This window comes from Phoca vitulina, unplaced genomic scaffold (genome assembly GCF_004348235.1).
Source record: "Phoca vitulina isolate PV1807 unplaced genomic scaffold, GSC_HSeal_1.0 scaffold28, whole genome shotgun sequence".
Taxonomy (NCBI): Eukaryota; Metazoa; Chordata; class Mammalia; order Carnivora; family Phocidae; genus Phoca; species Phoca vitulina.
This window is the reverse complement of record NW_022589731.1, coordinates 3,802,715-3,820,795: the sequence shown is the minus strand read 5'-3', so window position 1 is coordinate 3,820,795 and position 18,081 is coordinate 3,802,715. Positions and strand designations below refer to the sequence as shown.

At 41.6% G+C, this 18,081-nt stretch overlaps 1 protein-coding gene across 3 annotated transcripts in view; it reads right to left on the bottom strand.

Annotated features, from left to right (window-relative positions):
* Positions 1-18,081, bottom strand: part of SORCS3 (sortilin related VPS10 domain containing receptor 3) — a 569,814-nt gene that overhangs the window by 47,571 nt on the left and 504,162 nt on the right. For all 3 annotated transcript variants that reach the window (XM_032423232.1, XM_032423230.1, XM_032423233.1), the window contains exons 15-16: positions 2,458-2,575; positions 1,314-1,447 (exon numbers count right to left, since the gene is read on the bottom strand). In XM_032423232.1, coding sequence (XP_032279123.1) covers positions 1,314-1,447; positions 2,458-2,575 — 252 coding nt within the window. The remainder of the gene's footprint in view (positions 1-1,313; positions 1,448-2,457; positions 2,576-18,081) is intronic.

The window sequence follows — 18,081 nt, the reverse complement described above, 5'->3', positions numbered from 1 at the left end:
TGCAAAATGGTGAATGAGGGGAGAATAGTAAGAAATTAAGGCACAATGGTAGCAGGCCATATCATGTAGAGTGGAGAAAGCCAAGGAAGGAAGATGGCATGATATTTTAAGGGAGAGAGGAAGCCACTGGAGTGTTTTAAGTGCAGGAGTGATAATATTGGATTTGGGTTTTTACGGTCAAATTTTGGTTACTGTGAGGAGGAGAGGTTTTAGGGCAACGAGGGTGAAAAGAGAGAGACAATAGACTGTTTTAGTGTCCAGGCTGCAGTAGACACGGGCAGAGGTGCTTTGGGTTCGAATGTATTCTGGAGGGGCCCCTAGGTGGCTCAGTCAGTTAAGTGTCTGACTCCTGGTTTGGGTTCAGGTCATGATTTCAGGACTGTGGGATCAAGCCCCGCTTTGGGTTCCATGCTCAGCAGGGAGCCTGCTGGAGATGCACTCTCCTTTTCCACCTCCCTCTACCCCATCCCCCTGCTTGCTCTCTTGCTCTCTCCCTCTCTCAAATAAATAAATAAATAAATCTAAATGAATGAATGAATGAATGTGTTCTGGAGGTAAAGACTCACAAGGACTTGTGGATGGACTGGACCTGACGGTAAGGGAAAAATCAAGCTCTCCTGGGATTTTTACTTAAGGAACCGTGTGTTTTATTGAGTTTGGAAAAACCAGTCCGAAGAAGAGCTGAAAAACTCCCAGCAGTAAAGATTCAGGAAGAGCTCCCCCTTGGCCATACTGAATCTGAAATCCCTACTAGCAATTCTAGGGGAGATGGTGGCTGAGTATGTACATGGACACACATGTCTCCATCCTAGAGGTCAGTGAGGTCAGAGCTGGAGGTAAATATTTGGAAATTTGTGAATCATTGCTTAAGAGGTGAGATTTAAAGTTGTTCTTTGTGGTTGTTGTTAGAGGGAGAAAAAAAAATGATGAAAAGAGAGTTCACATGGAAAATCACGGTTTGAGCTAATGTGTCTGGAGGTAGCTGTCCATGGCGGCAGCTCTCCGAGCTATCAGTGCCCCACCCAACCTCTCTGGTACTTTCCCAGAGCTGCTAACTGAAAATGAGAAGGTTTCCTTGGACATGCTGCTCTGATAGAACAGTGAGCTTCCCTGTGAAAATGTCTCCTCCTGTCCTCCTTCCAGGGATGCAGCCTTCCCATCTGGCCCAGGGACTGGAGCCATCAGGCCCACAGGCCAGCAAATACACCTCCCATCTGAGGGTCATGACTTCCTCCCTTACCTCCATCTTCACCCCCATCCCCCAACAGGTAAATGTCTGACTGAAATTGACAATGAGATGCCAAGGGACTCACCATTCAAAGTCCCAGTCGGCACAGACACAGGGTTCTGAGACCACTGTCCCTGAAGAGTCTCGGCCCAGGGCACACTGAGCTCCTGGCTTACGTTTCTTGAATATTTTCCTTTCTCCCATGACGCAGGGCTCCCCCTTAGAAAGAAAGTCCATAGTGAGAGAGGCAGAAAAACACAAAGGAGATGAAATAAACCAGCTTCTCGATAAGAAACATTAGCCTTTTCATTCTGTTTTAGTCACTTTGTGTAGCAATCTCTTTCCCAGTAACCATTCAGGAGTCTCAAGGGAAAAACGGCCAGTGTGTTACTACCATATCAGAGGAACATCATAGAACTGTCCCAACACTACCCTTCACCCCACCTAGCCAATGATGTCTGCTTCATCTTGCTTCTTTTCTACCTTCAGAGAGAATGCACCTTCAAAGAGAGCTCACAGATCTCCAAATTGCCCAAATGACCTCGACATAAATTCTAGTGGAAAAGAACCCACTTCTGGCACAGTTTTAACACCATCTTCAGAGTAAAATTGAAGCTGGCCCAAAAAGTTCCCTCTCTCTGATAAACAACCATGCCCAAGTCCTTATTCCCAAGCAAGGGCAAAAAGAGGAGAAGCTGATACAAATTACATGAACCCAATGGTTCTGAGAATGCAGAAGTCTGCTTACGTTGCATAGCAACAAATATCTGCCATTTCTACTAGAGCCACTCACCCCCATCCCTCACCCTTTCTCTATGGTCCTGTTTTCAGTGCTCCTGGGGCTCTTACTGCAGGCTTGCCTGACAAATGTTCTCACCCTCTCCATTGGAAGGTGAGATGATGAAACCGTTGAAAGGTCTCTTAGCTGTCTGGGCTTATTTCTCCACAGATAGAGCTAAAGCCCCAGCTTATCATTGTCACCTCACCCCTAGGCTACTTGGTGACCTCAATGGGTAGATTGGAATCCCAGGGTGCAAAAGGGTCCTGAAATACCATCTGTCCATGCTGGACCTGGATGTGTGGACTCCAACCCTTCCCCCCAAATCTACTATTATCTTTGGATGGCTCGCTACCTTCCACCTCCAAATAGGAAGGCCCAGAGATGACCAAACAGGGCTTGTGGAAGCTCCACCTCCTAGAAGCCAGTGTGCCCCTACCCTATGGTGTACCTGATTGAGCAGGTGCCAGGTCTGATAGTCCTCCTTGGTGCAGCGCCAGCTGAAGATAGATTTGTAGTCCACTTTCACCAACTGCCATTCAGAACGGAGGCTGAAGTGGCCAAAAACTCTACGTGTTTAGGGGAGGCATGGGAGAGACAAGCAGAGAGAGGCCCCTAGTCAGTCACTAATGCACAAAGACTGGAGGGAGAGAGACTGAATTGCAGCCTGGACTCAACAGATTCTTCCAAAATGAGGTCTTTGAAGGTCACCAAGGACAAAGTGCACCATTTTATAACTCTAGCCAATTGACATGGTATTCACAGTGGGTTTAAAACTAACCATTTTTTCAGTTGCAAAAGTAATATATGTGCTTTATAGGAAGCATTGAAAACACAGAAAGATATGAGGGAAAAAATTCACCCAATAGTTCAAAATATTCCACCCAGATAGAACTGTTGTGCATATTTTGACTTGTAGCCTTCTTGTTTCACCTTAATGCAAGCACAGTTATTTTATCTACTGATGTCTACTAACAGGGACTCAGTTTTCTCACCTGTAAAGTAAATTGTATGTATGTATGTTAGAGGGAGGTGGATTAGCTAATCTAAAGTATGGCTGCCAGTTCCAATATTCTGACTAAATCTCTGTGTGTTTTAGTTGAAATCTTCATTGCTTAATTCACATGAATATCATTCCTTCCCCCTTCCCTGAAAAATCATAGTAGCCTCATAAAAGGAACTCATATTTATGTATAGTAAAGAACCATACCATCTGTGTGACTTAGATAATCAATACTGCCCTTTTCAAAGCCCAGAAGTTGATGGCCCTGTAAATATGAATGATCAATCGTTTCTAGAAAAATAGAAAAAATGACTGATCATCCATACTCCACTCGGGTGGCATGTCTTGTAATTACGACGCAAGACATCTATCACAGTGCTATAAATGGGAGACCAATCACTCTGGGAACCTAAACCAATGGAAGTCTTTCAAGGCACTGGATGTCTTCCATGTGAGCAAAACCTAATCATGCTCCCAGCCCTGGATTCTCCTCCCCCCACAGCCAGCTCTTCCTGTGGTGACACCTAAGAGACTAACTCTCCTCGAGGGACAGTCCCTGCTGCTATCTGAAGGATGAGTTCAGATGCTTTGGGAGGGGTGAGAGCGGACTAAAACTGTGAAATAGACAAAGAAATAGGATCATTTTGTGGATCATACAACTTATATTACATCTTGGGAAATGCCCTTTAATGTTCTATCAGTTTAAAAGTTAAATACAATTTTTTAGAGTCTTGTCTAAAAGAAGATTAAACAGACTTTGAGGTGAATAAGTCATGGGGATAAAAGGCACAGGCCAGGGAATACAGTCAATGATACCATAATCACACTGTATGGTGACAGATGGTAGCTACACTTGTCATGAGCGTAGCATACCGTATGGAGATGCTGAATCACTATGTTATACACCTGAAACTCATGCAAACTGTGTGCCAACTATACTAAAAGAACAAAACCAAAAACGTATGGTCTTTATAAGAATCTTAGCTCAGCACTGAGTAGCAGAAGCCATGGGGCTAGAATATTTTGGGTTGTGTGGCCAATAGCGTGTGAAGCAGAGTGAATGTAAGCACCTCCCCCCGGGTTCTCTCTGTTCTTCTTCATTCATGCTGTATTCAGTGGTCTCCAAACCCAATTCATCCATGCCAGTTTACCACTGAAGTACTTCCACCTTTTAGTCTCAATTCATTTCATGGAGAGGTCAGGAGTCAGTTGCTTTTAAATCTCTAACAAAGCAGTTATATCTTAAAATTTTCTACTTGTTTGAAGAGAGAGTTATATTGAAAGATCGTTGGAAGAAACAAACAAACAAAAACCAGTGGGAGGAGACTTGGATGAATGCCTTCTGTCTTTATCCAGCCCATCTAAATCCTCCCACATTCAAATGTTACCTCCTCTAGTCAGTCTCCCTTGATTGGAGTACTCTGAGTAGAAGAATTTTAGTGATGCCAAACCAAACACTTCCGCTTACTCCAAATAGCTTACAGTTAAATTTCATGGATCACAAAACACATCATGTCCGATTAATCCCATTCCCTTCTATGAAAGGGTTACGAGGCAGATAGAAGGAAATATGAGGCACATGATTTACCTGGATATTAGCAAAGCATCTGATAGTGTTTGCCATAATAGTCTTGAAGAAAAGATGAAAAAATATGAGCCAGGTGCCAGTAAAATTATGTGACTGAACAGTACCTAATAAAGCATTAAAATCAACCAGAAGGGAGGGCGTGAGTAGTCAGCTACAAGGTTCTGCTGTCTGCTCTTTCCTGTTCATCATTTTTATTAATGACTTGAAGACATGAAAATAATGGTCATCATTGGAAATCACATTTTCTGATGACACAAATCTGGAAGAAACCGTCAATATGCTTGATGGCAGAATCAGGACCCAAAAAGGTCTTGACAGACTGAAGGGAGAGGCTGAATCTACTAACATGTGGAGTCACAGAGAGAGATGTCAGGTCCTCCCGCTCACAATCACGTAAGTATTGAATAAATGAAATAATGCTTGATGCAATTCAGGTTAAATAATAATAGTAGTAGTAGTGATAATTAATAATAATAATGTGGCAGCTTAAGACTTGTCATACACAATGTGATTAATATAAGTGAATGCTCCAGAGAAACCAAAAATATTTAAGATGATCTTAGAATGTATTAATTACTGCATTTTGTTTATAACCTAGAATAAAAGAGGCAATATCTGGGTCAATTTTACATTACCTAGATCACAAAGAAAAATTGTAGTTAGTTTTGGATGTCACCATTCAATCCCCTGAAATTTTAAATAAAAATATGCATGTGTTGGCCCATGTGTATTTATTATGGAGAAATTACATTTATTTTATCAGATTTTCAAAGGAGTTCACAGTTCCTTAAGCTTAAGGACCACTGAAAAAGAGAGTACTAAGATGATGTACTGGATGGAATAGTGGCTCCCCCAAGGGACATGAACGTGTTCTATTCCCTGTAACCTGTGAATGTGACCTTACCTGGACCTTTGCAGACATAAGTAAGTTAAAGATCTTGAGATGAAATCATCCTGGATTATCAAGTTGGGCCCTAAGGACAAGCATCCTTATAAGAGATACAAGAAGAGAGACACACAGAGAGGAGGAGGCCATGCGAAGAAGAAGGGAAGACTGGAGTTCGGTGGCCACAAGCCAAGGAACACTTGGAGCCCCCATAAGATGGACGTCTTCCCTTCCCACTAGAGGCAGTGCTGCCCTGCTGCCATCTTGATCTTGGACTCTGGCCTCCAGAACTGTTAGAAAATTAATTTCTAATTGTTTAGCCACCTAATTTGTGGTGATTTGTTAAGCAGCCACAGGAAGTTCATACAGATGGTGATACGATTCAAGAACACTTTTCATCTATCTAGCCATGAAGTGGTGTGAAAACACTGGCCGGTTAACCAGGAGATGACACGGGAAGGGGCAAGGGAGGGGAGACCAAAAAGTGGGCACTCTGGGGAGATCTCTTGAGTATAAAAAAACTAACAAAATGGAAAAGTGTGAAAGTTTACAAAATGCGAGAGAGCTTTCAAATGGACAAACTTGCCCACACAGGAAAGGAATGCTCAAGACTGAGTAAGCACGGAAGCTCAAGCTCAGGCTTAGCCGTTTCCCAGGGCTGCTGCTGAGCAGGGTGCAAGTGTATCCCAGCGGTCTGGCCTTACAGCCACAGACCCTCTAGGAGTCCATGGTATTGGTCTTCCCAGCTCTCTGGGTTATCTGTTGCTGGGCTCAGAGAGCTCATTTCAGAACTGAACACAAAAATAGGGGCCCAGTCAGGACTTGTACTAATCCAGCTTCTTCTCTCCTACAATCTTGCCAGGCACACCCTTTCAGCTAGATTTCTTTGGCTTCTATCCCAGATGTCCTTACACGGTGTTTCCCAGGTCTTTCCCCAAATTGTAAATTGATACGTTAATATTTTTACTTGGGAGAGTGCTAGTCTGCTCTCCCATGTGATCACTTCCACATGCGATTTAAGCATCTAGTGTTAGGATTATGAGCTTTGCTCATTTTCGCATTGGACCCCAACTAAGGTCAGGGGAGCCCAACTAAAACCCCTTGGCAACTTGCGGACATTAATGTATTCCCCATCTCTCCATCCATTATCAGTTCTGGGAAGAAAAATGTTCATCATGGGCCCCCTCCTGTAGGGCATAAGCAACTGATACATGGTCTCTCTTTTGCATGTATCTGGGTTCTCTAATTCTGCTCAATACTGCATTCATTCACAGTTCTTCTGATTAGAGCCCATGGAAGCCAAGGAAATGACAGAAACGCAGCAAACTTAGCAGGAGATAAAATAAGGACTAATTTAAATTCAAGAATTTCTCATCCCTTTTCATAACTACTCTTAGAACAGATGTTAACATTCACAATAGGATTTGTGAAAGTGAGAATCCAGCAGAGAAACCAGGGTGACCATCATGAGAAACCATGCCTGTCACTTTGGGGTGATAAGCACCCAAGAGGTGGATTAGGGATAGAGAAAGCCAGACTACTTCTAACTAATAATAAAACAATTTCCCAAAAAATATTTTCTCATCCATTGGAAATGTTTCTCTAAAGTTACAAAGCTCATCACCAATAAAGTAGGCAGAGCATACTCCTCCCACTTGTGGTATATTTTTGGGGAACAACGTGGTTTATACATCAATTTAATATGAAACCCAAGAGAGGTAGGGTGGAGGAACCAAAGACATGGAATATCTCTAAAAGGATAATGCAATTCACAGATCGGGTGCTACTTCTTTCAGAAAGTTTTCTGTGACTGTTCTAGCAACATGAGCTCTTTCCTCAGAAGCTCAAATGGTCCTATTATGTCTCTTCCAGAGGTTCTCCACTGTCTGCATCAGAATCACCTGGAGGGCTTGTTAAGTATAGATTGTCTCATACCCAGACTTGTATGTTTTGAGTGACTGATTATTTGCATTTCTAAAAACTCCCTAGGTGATGTCGATGCTGGTCCCAGGACCATCCTTTAAGAAACACACCTCTAGACCACTTATCTAGAATTTAATTCTCCTATCTTTGGACAAATTTGTGTCAACCAATCAGAAAGCTCCTTAAGGCTGGGAATGCTCCTTGTACTTCTTTGTATGCCATATGGCCTTTCAATGGTAGATGCTTGACAAAGAACAGGTAATTAATTATTGAGGAACAAGGAATTTTAGAGTGTGTTTTCTTTCTCAAGTCTTTGGCAAAAAAAGGTAATTTCTAGCATGCCCAAATCCACTATCATCCAGAGTTCCACTTCCTTGCAATTACCAGGATAAACTATTTTGAGCCTCTTCTATGAAAATGCATTCCTAGCCCCTCTTCTTTACTTCAAGTGTATTTTCACCAACATAACAAAACCTTATCATGTGAGATAATGTATGGGAAATCTTGAAAATTCCAATGGACAACAAATGTTCATTACCATCACCACCATATTGCTGGAACCCCCATAGACTCATACCCAAGGGCCTCCTCATCGAGAGCTTTTGATAGATTTGGCTCAATATCCCTTTTTCAAGGTACATACTAACTCAAATGCAGGGTGTGTGTGTGTGTGTATGTGTGTGTGTGTGTGTGTGATATTTGATACAGAGCCTTGGAGAAAGTAGATGCTTTCTACATAAATACAAATGATTGTCTGGAAACAGGTAGCCTTACCTTTAGTTCCCTTGAAGAAGTTGCTCCCAACCACAGAACAAAATTAGTGAATTCTCTAAGCCATTTCTCACTATATGGATTTTCAGGAAAAATCAATTAAAATTTATTACTTCTCTTTTTCTTTTTCCCTTGCCACCTGGATTTTTTCATGAGTTTTTGGCTCCACTTAAGATTCACCTTCTTGGGCTATATAAACCTAAGAGACCATCTCTTTCTTTCTTTAAACTCCTCTGGTGCCAATAGTCTACACTACAAATGTGACTCCGGTCAGATAGCATCCTCGCATGCTCTTGTGCTATTACTTGACTTCTAGCATACAGATGGTCTGGGCATGGTGGCAAGAGTATGAGGCAAAGATATAGAAGACATCTTTCCCTAGTCCTGGTCTACCACTAAATTAGCTAGGTGACCTTGAGCAAATCACTTCCTCTCTCAAGCCTTTAGCTTCCTTACAGAAGATGACTTTAATCAGTGACACGTATACTCCAAGGATGGGTGCAAGAAACAGTCTAGGTGGAATGTGGCCCTTTCAAGATAATTTCCAAGAGTTTATTTTCTTTCACTCCCTATGTCTAACTCCAGGTGTACAAGCCACCTATCTCTGGTGACCCCATACACAAAGGATTTATCTATTAGAGTCATTCATCTTTGTCTCTACTGGCACTTCTTCTGTATAACAGATGCTCATTAAATAGTTCTGGGTTGATTAATGGATAGAATTAATCTATCAAAGTCATTCACTTCTTCTAAAATTGGGGTAATAGCTTTATCTGCCCTTATTTCTGGGCCAAAGAACATGGTTGAGCTGTGTGTCCTTTGGGGTTTAGAAAGACAAAAACAATCTCAAGAGGGAAATAGCAGTGGCTTCTCTGTCTTTGTTATCGTGGATTGTGATAGGATTTCCACAAACAACTATGATTTTCTGGGACCCTAACTAACATACCCTGTCTAATCCACCATCCAGACTTGAGTGAGCCTTTTGGGGAGGGGAGTGATTAATCTGAGGGAGGGAAGTGGTTCACAAAAATAAAAAAACTTCATTAGAATTCCATACACACCCAGGTTAGCTACTCATTAATTAAATGATTTCGAAGGGGATCTTGGTATATAATTGCTATAATTTAGGTGGATACAATGCCACACTAAATGTAATTAGAGGAGCAGGCTCTGTAAAGATGTTTTTTCTCTTTATAGGGAAGCAACTCTGGGTCACCTGATTCTCCCCTGCATAGTTCTTTTTCCCCACCTCCAATTATACCAACCTTCATACATAGTTGTAAAAGCCGAGAGAAGTTTCTAGGAGATAGTGGTTGGTCACAGTCCTTCAGAGAGGAAAAGGACAAGGATTCATTACTAGAAAGTGACTAGAAATGTGCAAAAGAAAGAACAAATGGTGTGTGGGGAGTCAGATTAGGACTTTACTGAGGACTAATTTTTGAGAGAACATATGATCGAACTCAACTAGGATGATACTGTGTTGCCATCAACCTGCCCCAGAACCACCCTCCCTTTTCCTTATTTTCCTCAGGGACTCCTGCACCTGCATCTCAAGCTCTACTAATCACCAATCCCCCCATTTCTATCTGCATGAATAAAATCTTAAGAGAACAAGGCCAAAGCTGACTATATCAGTTCCTTCCTGACTTTCCTCTCCTGTGGCTGACTCAACTGAGTTCTCAGTCATCAGACTAGAAACCGAATTCAACACCTTGTTTTTGCCATTCCTTCATTCCTTCATTCTCTGTCTATCCCAATCTCATTCTAAATGCCACCTCCTCTTAAAAGCATTCCTTAGATATTTCAAGTCTAAGTGATCTCTCCTTCTTCTAAACTTTTGACTTCCTGTGTGAGTAGACGGTGACCTTGTCCTACAGAGGCAGAGGATTTTCCTCAGTTTCTCTAGCCCTCTGTTTCAGTGACACCATATTCTCTTTGACTTCCTCCTACTTCTCTAAGTGTACTTCTCACCCACCTCTTCTTCCTCCCATGTCTGACTGTTGTAACTTAAGCCTTCTTTTTCTCAGTTCCTACACTTGACCTTGGCAATCCTATGCATTTCAGCAACTTCAACCTCTATGTAGAAAACTCCCAAGGTACCTACTCTTGTCCTTGAACTCTCATAAGATCTAGTCATGAATATCATGTTAAAACCTTTGAATTTGATTCAAAAGCCACCCTGCAGTAGCCTCCATCTACCTTTGTAGTATTACCTCCTGCTACTCTCCAATGCTGCTTGTGGTCAAACAGAATTCTATTCCTTCCACCAAAAGCAGCATGATTTCCTAGTGCCTGCTTTTCCTCTGCTTGGAATGCTGTTCTGACATCTTATCTTGTCCAATTCCTACTCATTCTGCAAGTCTCAAGTCAAATAATAGGCAGGTGATGGGGAAAAAATGGGTTAGAGTGAAAGAAGGGGAGGGAGAGCTTTTCAAATCTAAATATTTCATAGTGGCCATTTTGATTTCCTCTTTAAAAAACAAAACTACTCCTAAATAACCCAGGGTTTTATTTCCAAACATATGAGGTTTTTTCTTTTATTTTCCTTATCATCATTCTATTTTTTAAAGTTTTTATCTAATTATAACATTCAGAGAGAACATGATCTCAATCATATCAGCTCTTTGGAATTAGTCCAGAATTTCCATGTGGCCCAGTGTATAGTCAATTAAAAAAGTTAAATGTTTGCTTAAAAAATATATATTCTCTATTTGTTGAGTTGAGTGTCATATACAGGTTTTTAAATAAAGCTTACTAATAGTATTATTCATCCAAATCATACCAACTTTTTGACTGCTTGGTCTATTGGTTTCCATGTGAAATTTATTAAAATATTCCCCTATGATATCGCAAATCTTCTATTTCTCCTTGAGTTTTCATATGTTTTTGCATTATGTAATCATAACACTATACAGGTTTTGAGATTATTCTATCTTCTTGATGGATTATTCTTTTTAGTTTTAACTCAAATGCTAACTTTTCTATTATGTTCCCCCTGATCTTCCCTCTTCCTGCATTCCTTTCCCTAGGAAGAAAAAACAAATATCTCTTTCCTCTGAATTCTGGTAGCATTGTTTCTATATTTTGCATAATACCCTTAGTACTTCCAATAGGGATCAAAATTCATATACTACATACATAAGTGTCTTAACCTCCTTGCTAGATTTTAAACTCTTGAAAGTTTGCAACTTACATATGCTGTGCCTTCCACATCATAAATGTTTATCGTATATTTATTGTCTGAGAGCCAGTAGAATGAAGTAGTCAAACACAAAGGTATTGGCATCATACAGGGCAAGATGTGAGTGCCAATCCCAGATCTATAGAAAGTTCCTTACACGTATTAATTAGACTTCAGTTTCCTCATGTGCAAAATATGGATAATAACAGTACCTAACAGAGTTCTGAGGTTTAAATGTTTTTCATAATTATAGCGTTTTGTATAAATTAAGAAGTAAATAATTTTAAACTATTAATATTTTTATATAAAGTACCAAATTATGATAATTTACTTTATATCCTTTGTCAGATGCCTGAGAACTTTGTGGGCAGATAGTATGCCATATGTGTTTATATCCCCATGATCTCTACAAGACTGCAAACAGTAGGTACTCTAGGAAAGGCAATGAAAAACAACAATAATAATTATAAATGCTAATAATAGTGATAATTTATCGTACACTTATAATTTATTAACCACTTTGTATGGATTACCTCATTTCATTTATTATTCCCATTTAATAGAAAGGGAAACTAAGGCTCAAAGAAGTTAAGTAACTCATCCAAAAAGAATTATAGAGCAAGTAGGTGTTGGAACCAGTCCAACTTAGACAGTTGCTACTAATATTATAACACAGTTTTAGCACTATACTTTTAGCAAGGCCCATACGCCTTTTTAAGTGTTTCATGATTCATTAGAAATCATTTGACTGCACCGTTTGGCACTGAGGTATGGGCATGGGGGTCCTCTTAGTACCAGCTCATTATAGGCTGCCTGCACAAAAGGCAGAAATCCCGTGAAATATATAAACCTGAAAGCACAGTTGGAGGAAGGAAGAAAAGAGAAATCTGCAGAGAAGATGTATCCAGAGAGCTTCAATTATGACCCAATTTGTCTCAAGGTCTAAGCAACTACTATGTAGGCAATTATGTATTTGAACCTGAACCATGACCACCTTTATTGGTTCCTTCTCTAGCTGGGAGTCCATGGGGCATGGAAAAGGACAAACAGAATTATAAAGTCTTAGTCATCCAAGTGTCCTTGGGATGAACCATTGACCCAACCTCTTCACACGTTGGCTGGAGAAAAAAAGTAGTAGTCTGCACAAGAACATAAAGAACTAGGACCCAAGTCTCCAGAAACCTAACTCTTCCTCCCACACTGACTGCTTTTCGCGGGAAACCATTGCAGCATGCAGGCTGAGTCATGCTGTGCCATGTATAACAGTAGTGCTATAAGTCATTACTTGGCGGAACTCAGAGTAGACTAGAGATAGTATCTGGGGCTATGGCAAAAAACGGAAGTCTTCGGCCAAGACTCACCTTCTACATTTTGCTGGCTTTTCCTTCAGGCTTCTATGTCTAAAGGATGCTCTGGATTGTCCAAACTCTAGCATTTCAATCTAGAACTACAGATGTGTGCTCCAGCTTCTTTTAGGAAAGAGGATTTTCTTTGATTTGTTAAGATGTAGAATTTTCCTCTATACACTTTATTGAATCATATGAATCATCAGAATGACAGAGATAATGATGTCCCTGGTTTCTGGGGAAGTGAGCCTGCTTCTCTCCAAAAACAGCTTAGCTGTTCTAAGATAGGTGAAGGTCAGAGATGCTAGGGTGATGGAGTCTAAGTTGAGCTTCACAGGGGGCTGGCAAGCTGGAGGGTAGGCATAAGCCTTCAATTGATAAATGAGGGAGAACCCCTGTGGGTCCCAGGGAAGAAAATTCTCCCACCGGCCCAGGTACTACCTCCACATTGACATGTAGATAAATGTGCCCCACATCAAAGCTTCTGCAATGACCTCGTCTGGCTACCTGCAATTTCCCCTATTGACACACTGGATTTATTTCTCATTCCTCTAAGTAAACAGTTAAACCTACTGTGGATTCCGGTGAGTCACACACCATCTTCTCTGCCACCTCCGTCCAGGACTTAGAATTAGCCATTGCTAGGAAACCGCAAATCCCAGCTCAATCCTTTTACCCAGCCTTGACTCCTTTCACTGGCTGGATGTCATTAATTTGAGAGCAAATTATTAGAAAGCTGGAAAACAGTTCTGAAACGCCTGCAGATTTATGATGAAGTCATTTCACAAAAGGTCACAGGCAACCCTGCTATAATTAAATCTTTCATTAATTTTTAAAATACACAATAACTTACAAATGCATCATAAATTAACCAGATGACCTTGAAGAAATTATTTAGAGCACTGCTTCATCAGAAACCACTATCTAGCAATTTCCTGAATTTTTATTTTATGAGTGGGATTTGTCTATTTTCCATTCTGGTCTTTGATTGGATTCCAGTAGCCTGTTTATTTGAAATGATTTTGTATTAATTCACTCAGAGCATTAGTTAGCACTGGGAAGTGATGGTGGATAGTTAGGCCTCTCCCTTCCCTTAGGTCATAGCCTCAAAGGTAGAGTAAGTGTGACCCACACAATCACCCAAATATACTTAAATGCAGCTCCTCTTTTTCATTACCTAGGAGATACTTTTTTTCTCACGTGTACATTTTGATAAATGATTTCCCTTTTCTCATTATAAAAAATTAGAAAACTATAAAAATGTATAGATGAGAAAATAAAAGCCCCATTGGAGGTAACCACTCTTACTATTCCGTGAGGTTCCTTTCTACTCATTCACAGCGTTGTTCTTTCTCAGACTAGGATGTAAGCAATAATCAGAAACCACAGCCAGGGTTGGAATTGTTGGAAGTTAGAGGTTCCCTGAGGTTTATGGCAATCTCTGTCTCAATCTCTCTCTTTCTCCCCCCTCCCCTCCCCCCCCACCATGTGTACCCACCACTACTACCACACCAATAAAAGCTCATAATTGGATTATAGAACAGATTCCATGAACTCTAGCCTGAAATAAACCTCACACAAAACTGATCTTTTTTCCGTAGCGTGTGGAAGAGGGTTTAAAACACAAACTTCCCATCGGCAGAGCCCTTGACTATCTTGTGTATGCCTTAGCCCAGCTCCTAGAACTCTTAGAACAGTGTCTATTTTGTAGTGGGCATGCAAGGCACCCTGTTGAATAAAGAAGTAATAAATGTTCTTGTAATAGGGGCTTGATACATGTAGATCCCTGAGTCCTTTTCTAAATATCTAGTTCTCTCTGGAAGGCCAAGGCTCCCCATGCCTCCTCTTGTCTCCTTCTCCATGAGCCTTCCTCTCTGCTTCCATGGAAGCAGGTGCTGAGGACTAAATTCAAACCAAAGCAGAAAGCCATGTTCTGGGAAGGCCAGCCATCAGCATCCCACAGTTGTCGGTCTCCAGAAATTCAGGCCGCATCCTTGGCTACTGGTGTGTGTCCATGCCACCTGATTGTTTTCTCATTAGGGTGTAGATGGCTTAGCACTAAAGGAGGTCAGCAGCTGCAGTGGGATTGCACTGAGTGAAAGTGAGACAGGAGCCAGACCTTAATAGAAATAGGCAGGGGACCAGCAGCAAGGGATCCTGGGAGCAGAGCCCATCCCTACAGCATGATGCTCCAACCCTTGAGATGGTGGACAGAGGCAGGGATTAGAAGGTTTGAAAATAAGACCTGGAAGAGGCAGAGAGTGGAGGGGAGAGTAAGAAAGAAACTAAAAGGCAGTGGGACCAACAAGGCAAAGGGAAGAAAGCTGGGTTTTTGCAATGAATTTTAAGAATCATTCTATGTCCAAACAACTTTAATTCCTTTCTCAAAACTTAATAGGTTCCTTCAATGGGTTAGAAAGTTTGAAGTCCATAACGCCCCCCATAATAGTGGTTTAGAAACTCTGGTCTGTGAACCTGTGAATATTGAGTCAGGAGTTGGGGGAAAAAGGGGAATCTAAGTGATGGACACAAGAGGGAGAAGGTGGACATTCAAGACAGGAGGAAATAGATGGAAATCAAAAGAGCTGGAAGAAAGGAAAAGGAGTGCCACCTGGTTTTTCCATGGCATTATATTTCTCAGTCTCTTTCTTCATGTCAAGTCCTGAAGCAAGAGATAAAAAGAATCCTAGAAAGCATAAAATTCAGCCCTTGCCCTTAAATGTTTGCAGTGCAGTCCAATGGTATTATTCACTCACCATGTATCTGCTGTGCACCAATCGTGCATGAGCCTCCATGTTCAGGGCTCTGAAAGATGACCAATAAGACAGTTGCAAACCCTATGAATCTCACAGACTGAAAAAGACTTCACACTCCCACTGCAGAGATGACCAATACGTGAAACACTCAGAAAACAGTGCAAAAATAAAGACAATGGCAATTTGCCATGACCCAGCCATCCTACTTGTAGGTACAGGGTTACGAGAATTCTATGTAGGCACTTGGAGGCATATGCAGAGATAGAATAGTACTGCTGAAAACAGTCCAAAACTAGAAACAACCTAAATGTCCACTGATAAGAGAATGGAGAAATAAACTGTGTGTATTCCTATCATGACAGAATGCCATATAGCATTAAAAGTGTCTGGACGAGATGGATATGCCCCAAGATAGATAATGTTGAGTGACAGACCCATGTAGGAGAATGATAGCACTTAGATAAATTATACACTTTAAAAACACATAAATCCATACTACATATATTTCTGTGGATAATTAAATACGTACTAAATGTATCAACACATGCACTAGAAGGATATGCATCAAATTCACGGCAGACCCTGATCTGTGTAGGGAGTAAGGGAAAAGGATCTGAAACGAAGCAATAATGAGAAGACCGATTCTCCTGGGATTCCCTGTATCTTCATTTAAAAAAATTTGAAGCCAAAGTCATAGTGTGTTAAAAGTTATTAATTCCAGGTGGTTGGTACACTGGTGCTTATGAGATTATTCTTTGTACTTCATTACTGCATGTTTGAAACCCTCAAAGAGAACTGCAAGAAACAATATAGGTATGAAATTGTGGCTGTAGGATCTATAGTGGAAATCACAAACTGAAAATTTTACAGAAGCCAGAAGGGCAGCTTAAATGGACCATGAGGGAGCTGAAGCATGGGAGCAGACTCTTGTACATCAGATGAGAGGTGGGGCCCGGAAGAGCATGCCCAGCCCAAAGTAGGCAGCTGCCTTGCAGTCCAGAAAATTGTTAGACTATGGGCATTTGGGTTCAGTGCTGCCAGATGTTTCCAACTTTGCAAATTTGGGCTCCATTAAAAAAAGTGCAGACCAAACTAAATACACCTGTGAGCCAAACCCTGCAGCTTAAGAAATTCAGTGAAAGGGAATGAGTAAGTGCTGAAGGAATTGAGGAGGGCTTCCCGAAAGAGGTGCCCTGACTGTGTGGTTAGGATAAGAAAGGAGGAAACTTCTTTTTTTAAAAAAAAAAAAGATTTTATTTATTTATTTGACAGAGAGAGAGACAGCGAGAGAGGGAACACAAGCAGGGGGAGTGGGAGAGGGAGAAGCAGTCTTCCTGTGGAGCAGGGAGCCCGATGCGGGGCTCGATCCCAGGACCCTGGGATCATGACCTGAGCCAAAGGCAGATGCTCAACGACTGAGCCACCCAGGTGCCCCAAGAAAGGAGGAAACTTCTAAGGCATTCCAAATGATGTGCCTATTCAATCTTTCATAAAGGAGTGCGACTGGGCATGTAGGTTGTGAGTGGGGGAAGTTTGTAGAAACTGGGTCAAAAATTCAAATTATATTTGTAACAAGTCACAATACATTAAGCTCCATGTGCCCTCTCATTCAGGGTCCACAAATTACAACCTGTGGGACAAATCTGGCCTGCTCTCCATTCTGGAAGGCCTACAAGCTAACAATGGTTTTACATCTTAAATGGTTGGGGAAAGAAAAGCAAATGAAGAATGGTACTTTGTGACATGTAAAAATCGCATGCAATTCAAATTTCAGTGTCCACTGGTAAAGTTTTATGGGAACACACTGATGACCATTGATTTGCATATTGTGAGTGCCTATGGCTCCTTTCACCCTAGATCAGGAATCAAGTAGGTGCACTCGAAGACCCTGTGGCCAGCAAAGTCAAAAATCTCTAGGGAAGATCTTTGTCGACCCCTTTCTAGGGGGCCAAGGTTCTTCCCTGCAAGTGACCCATTTCTTGCTTATTAGATGACGGAGGCTGCAAACATCTCTAATGTCCCCCTGTGGAGATTATTTCATGGATGTGGGAATTCCACATCCATGCCAGGAAAGCCAAGCTCAGAGGGAGAGCAGGTGAGGCTTCTAAGGTCACAGGGATGGTAATGGTACCCTGAGCACTCTCCCCGGAGTGTGGAGCTCCAACACCCAAGCTCTTGGCCACCGCTCCATCTCACACAGCAGTTTGTTGATCAAAATAAGTCTTTTCCTTCCAGGCTATTGCCAGCCCAATGACATCCAAAGGCCCCTATGCGGGCACACATGCTGCTTTTGTGTTCCTTGGCACCAATAGGAGTGTGCTTTTGGGATGATGGAAGTCGGTTGACAATGTGAAGGATGTGAACCCAGCAGCCAGCCTGAGAGGCAATGACTTCAGAATTCCACTGGATTTACCGATTACTCGAATGACTTACTTTGGGCAAAGTAAAATTGGGCTCTTCCAGCAAACAACAGAGAATTGAAAAACAGATCAATGGAAGCAGCACCGGTTCATTTCCAATGACCTTATCGGATGCAGTTACCGGAGGCTAAACAATGCATTTATGCTCAGGGTTGGGTCTCTGTGTGGCGCTGAGGCTAGATTTGAGGGCACATTCCCTGC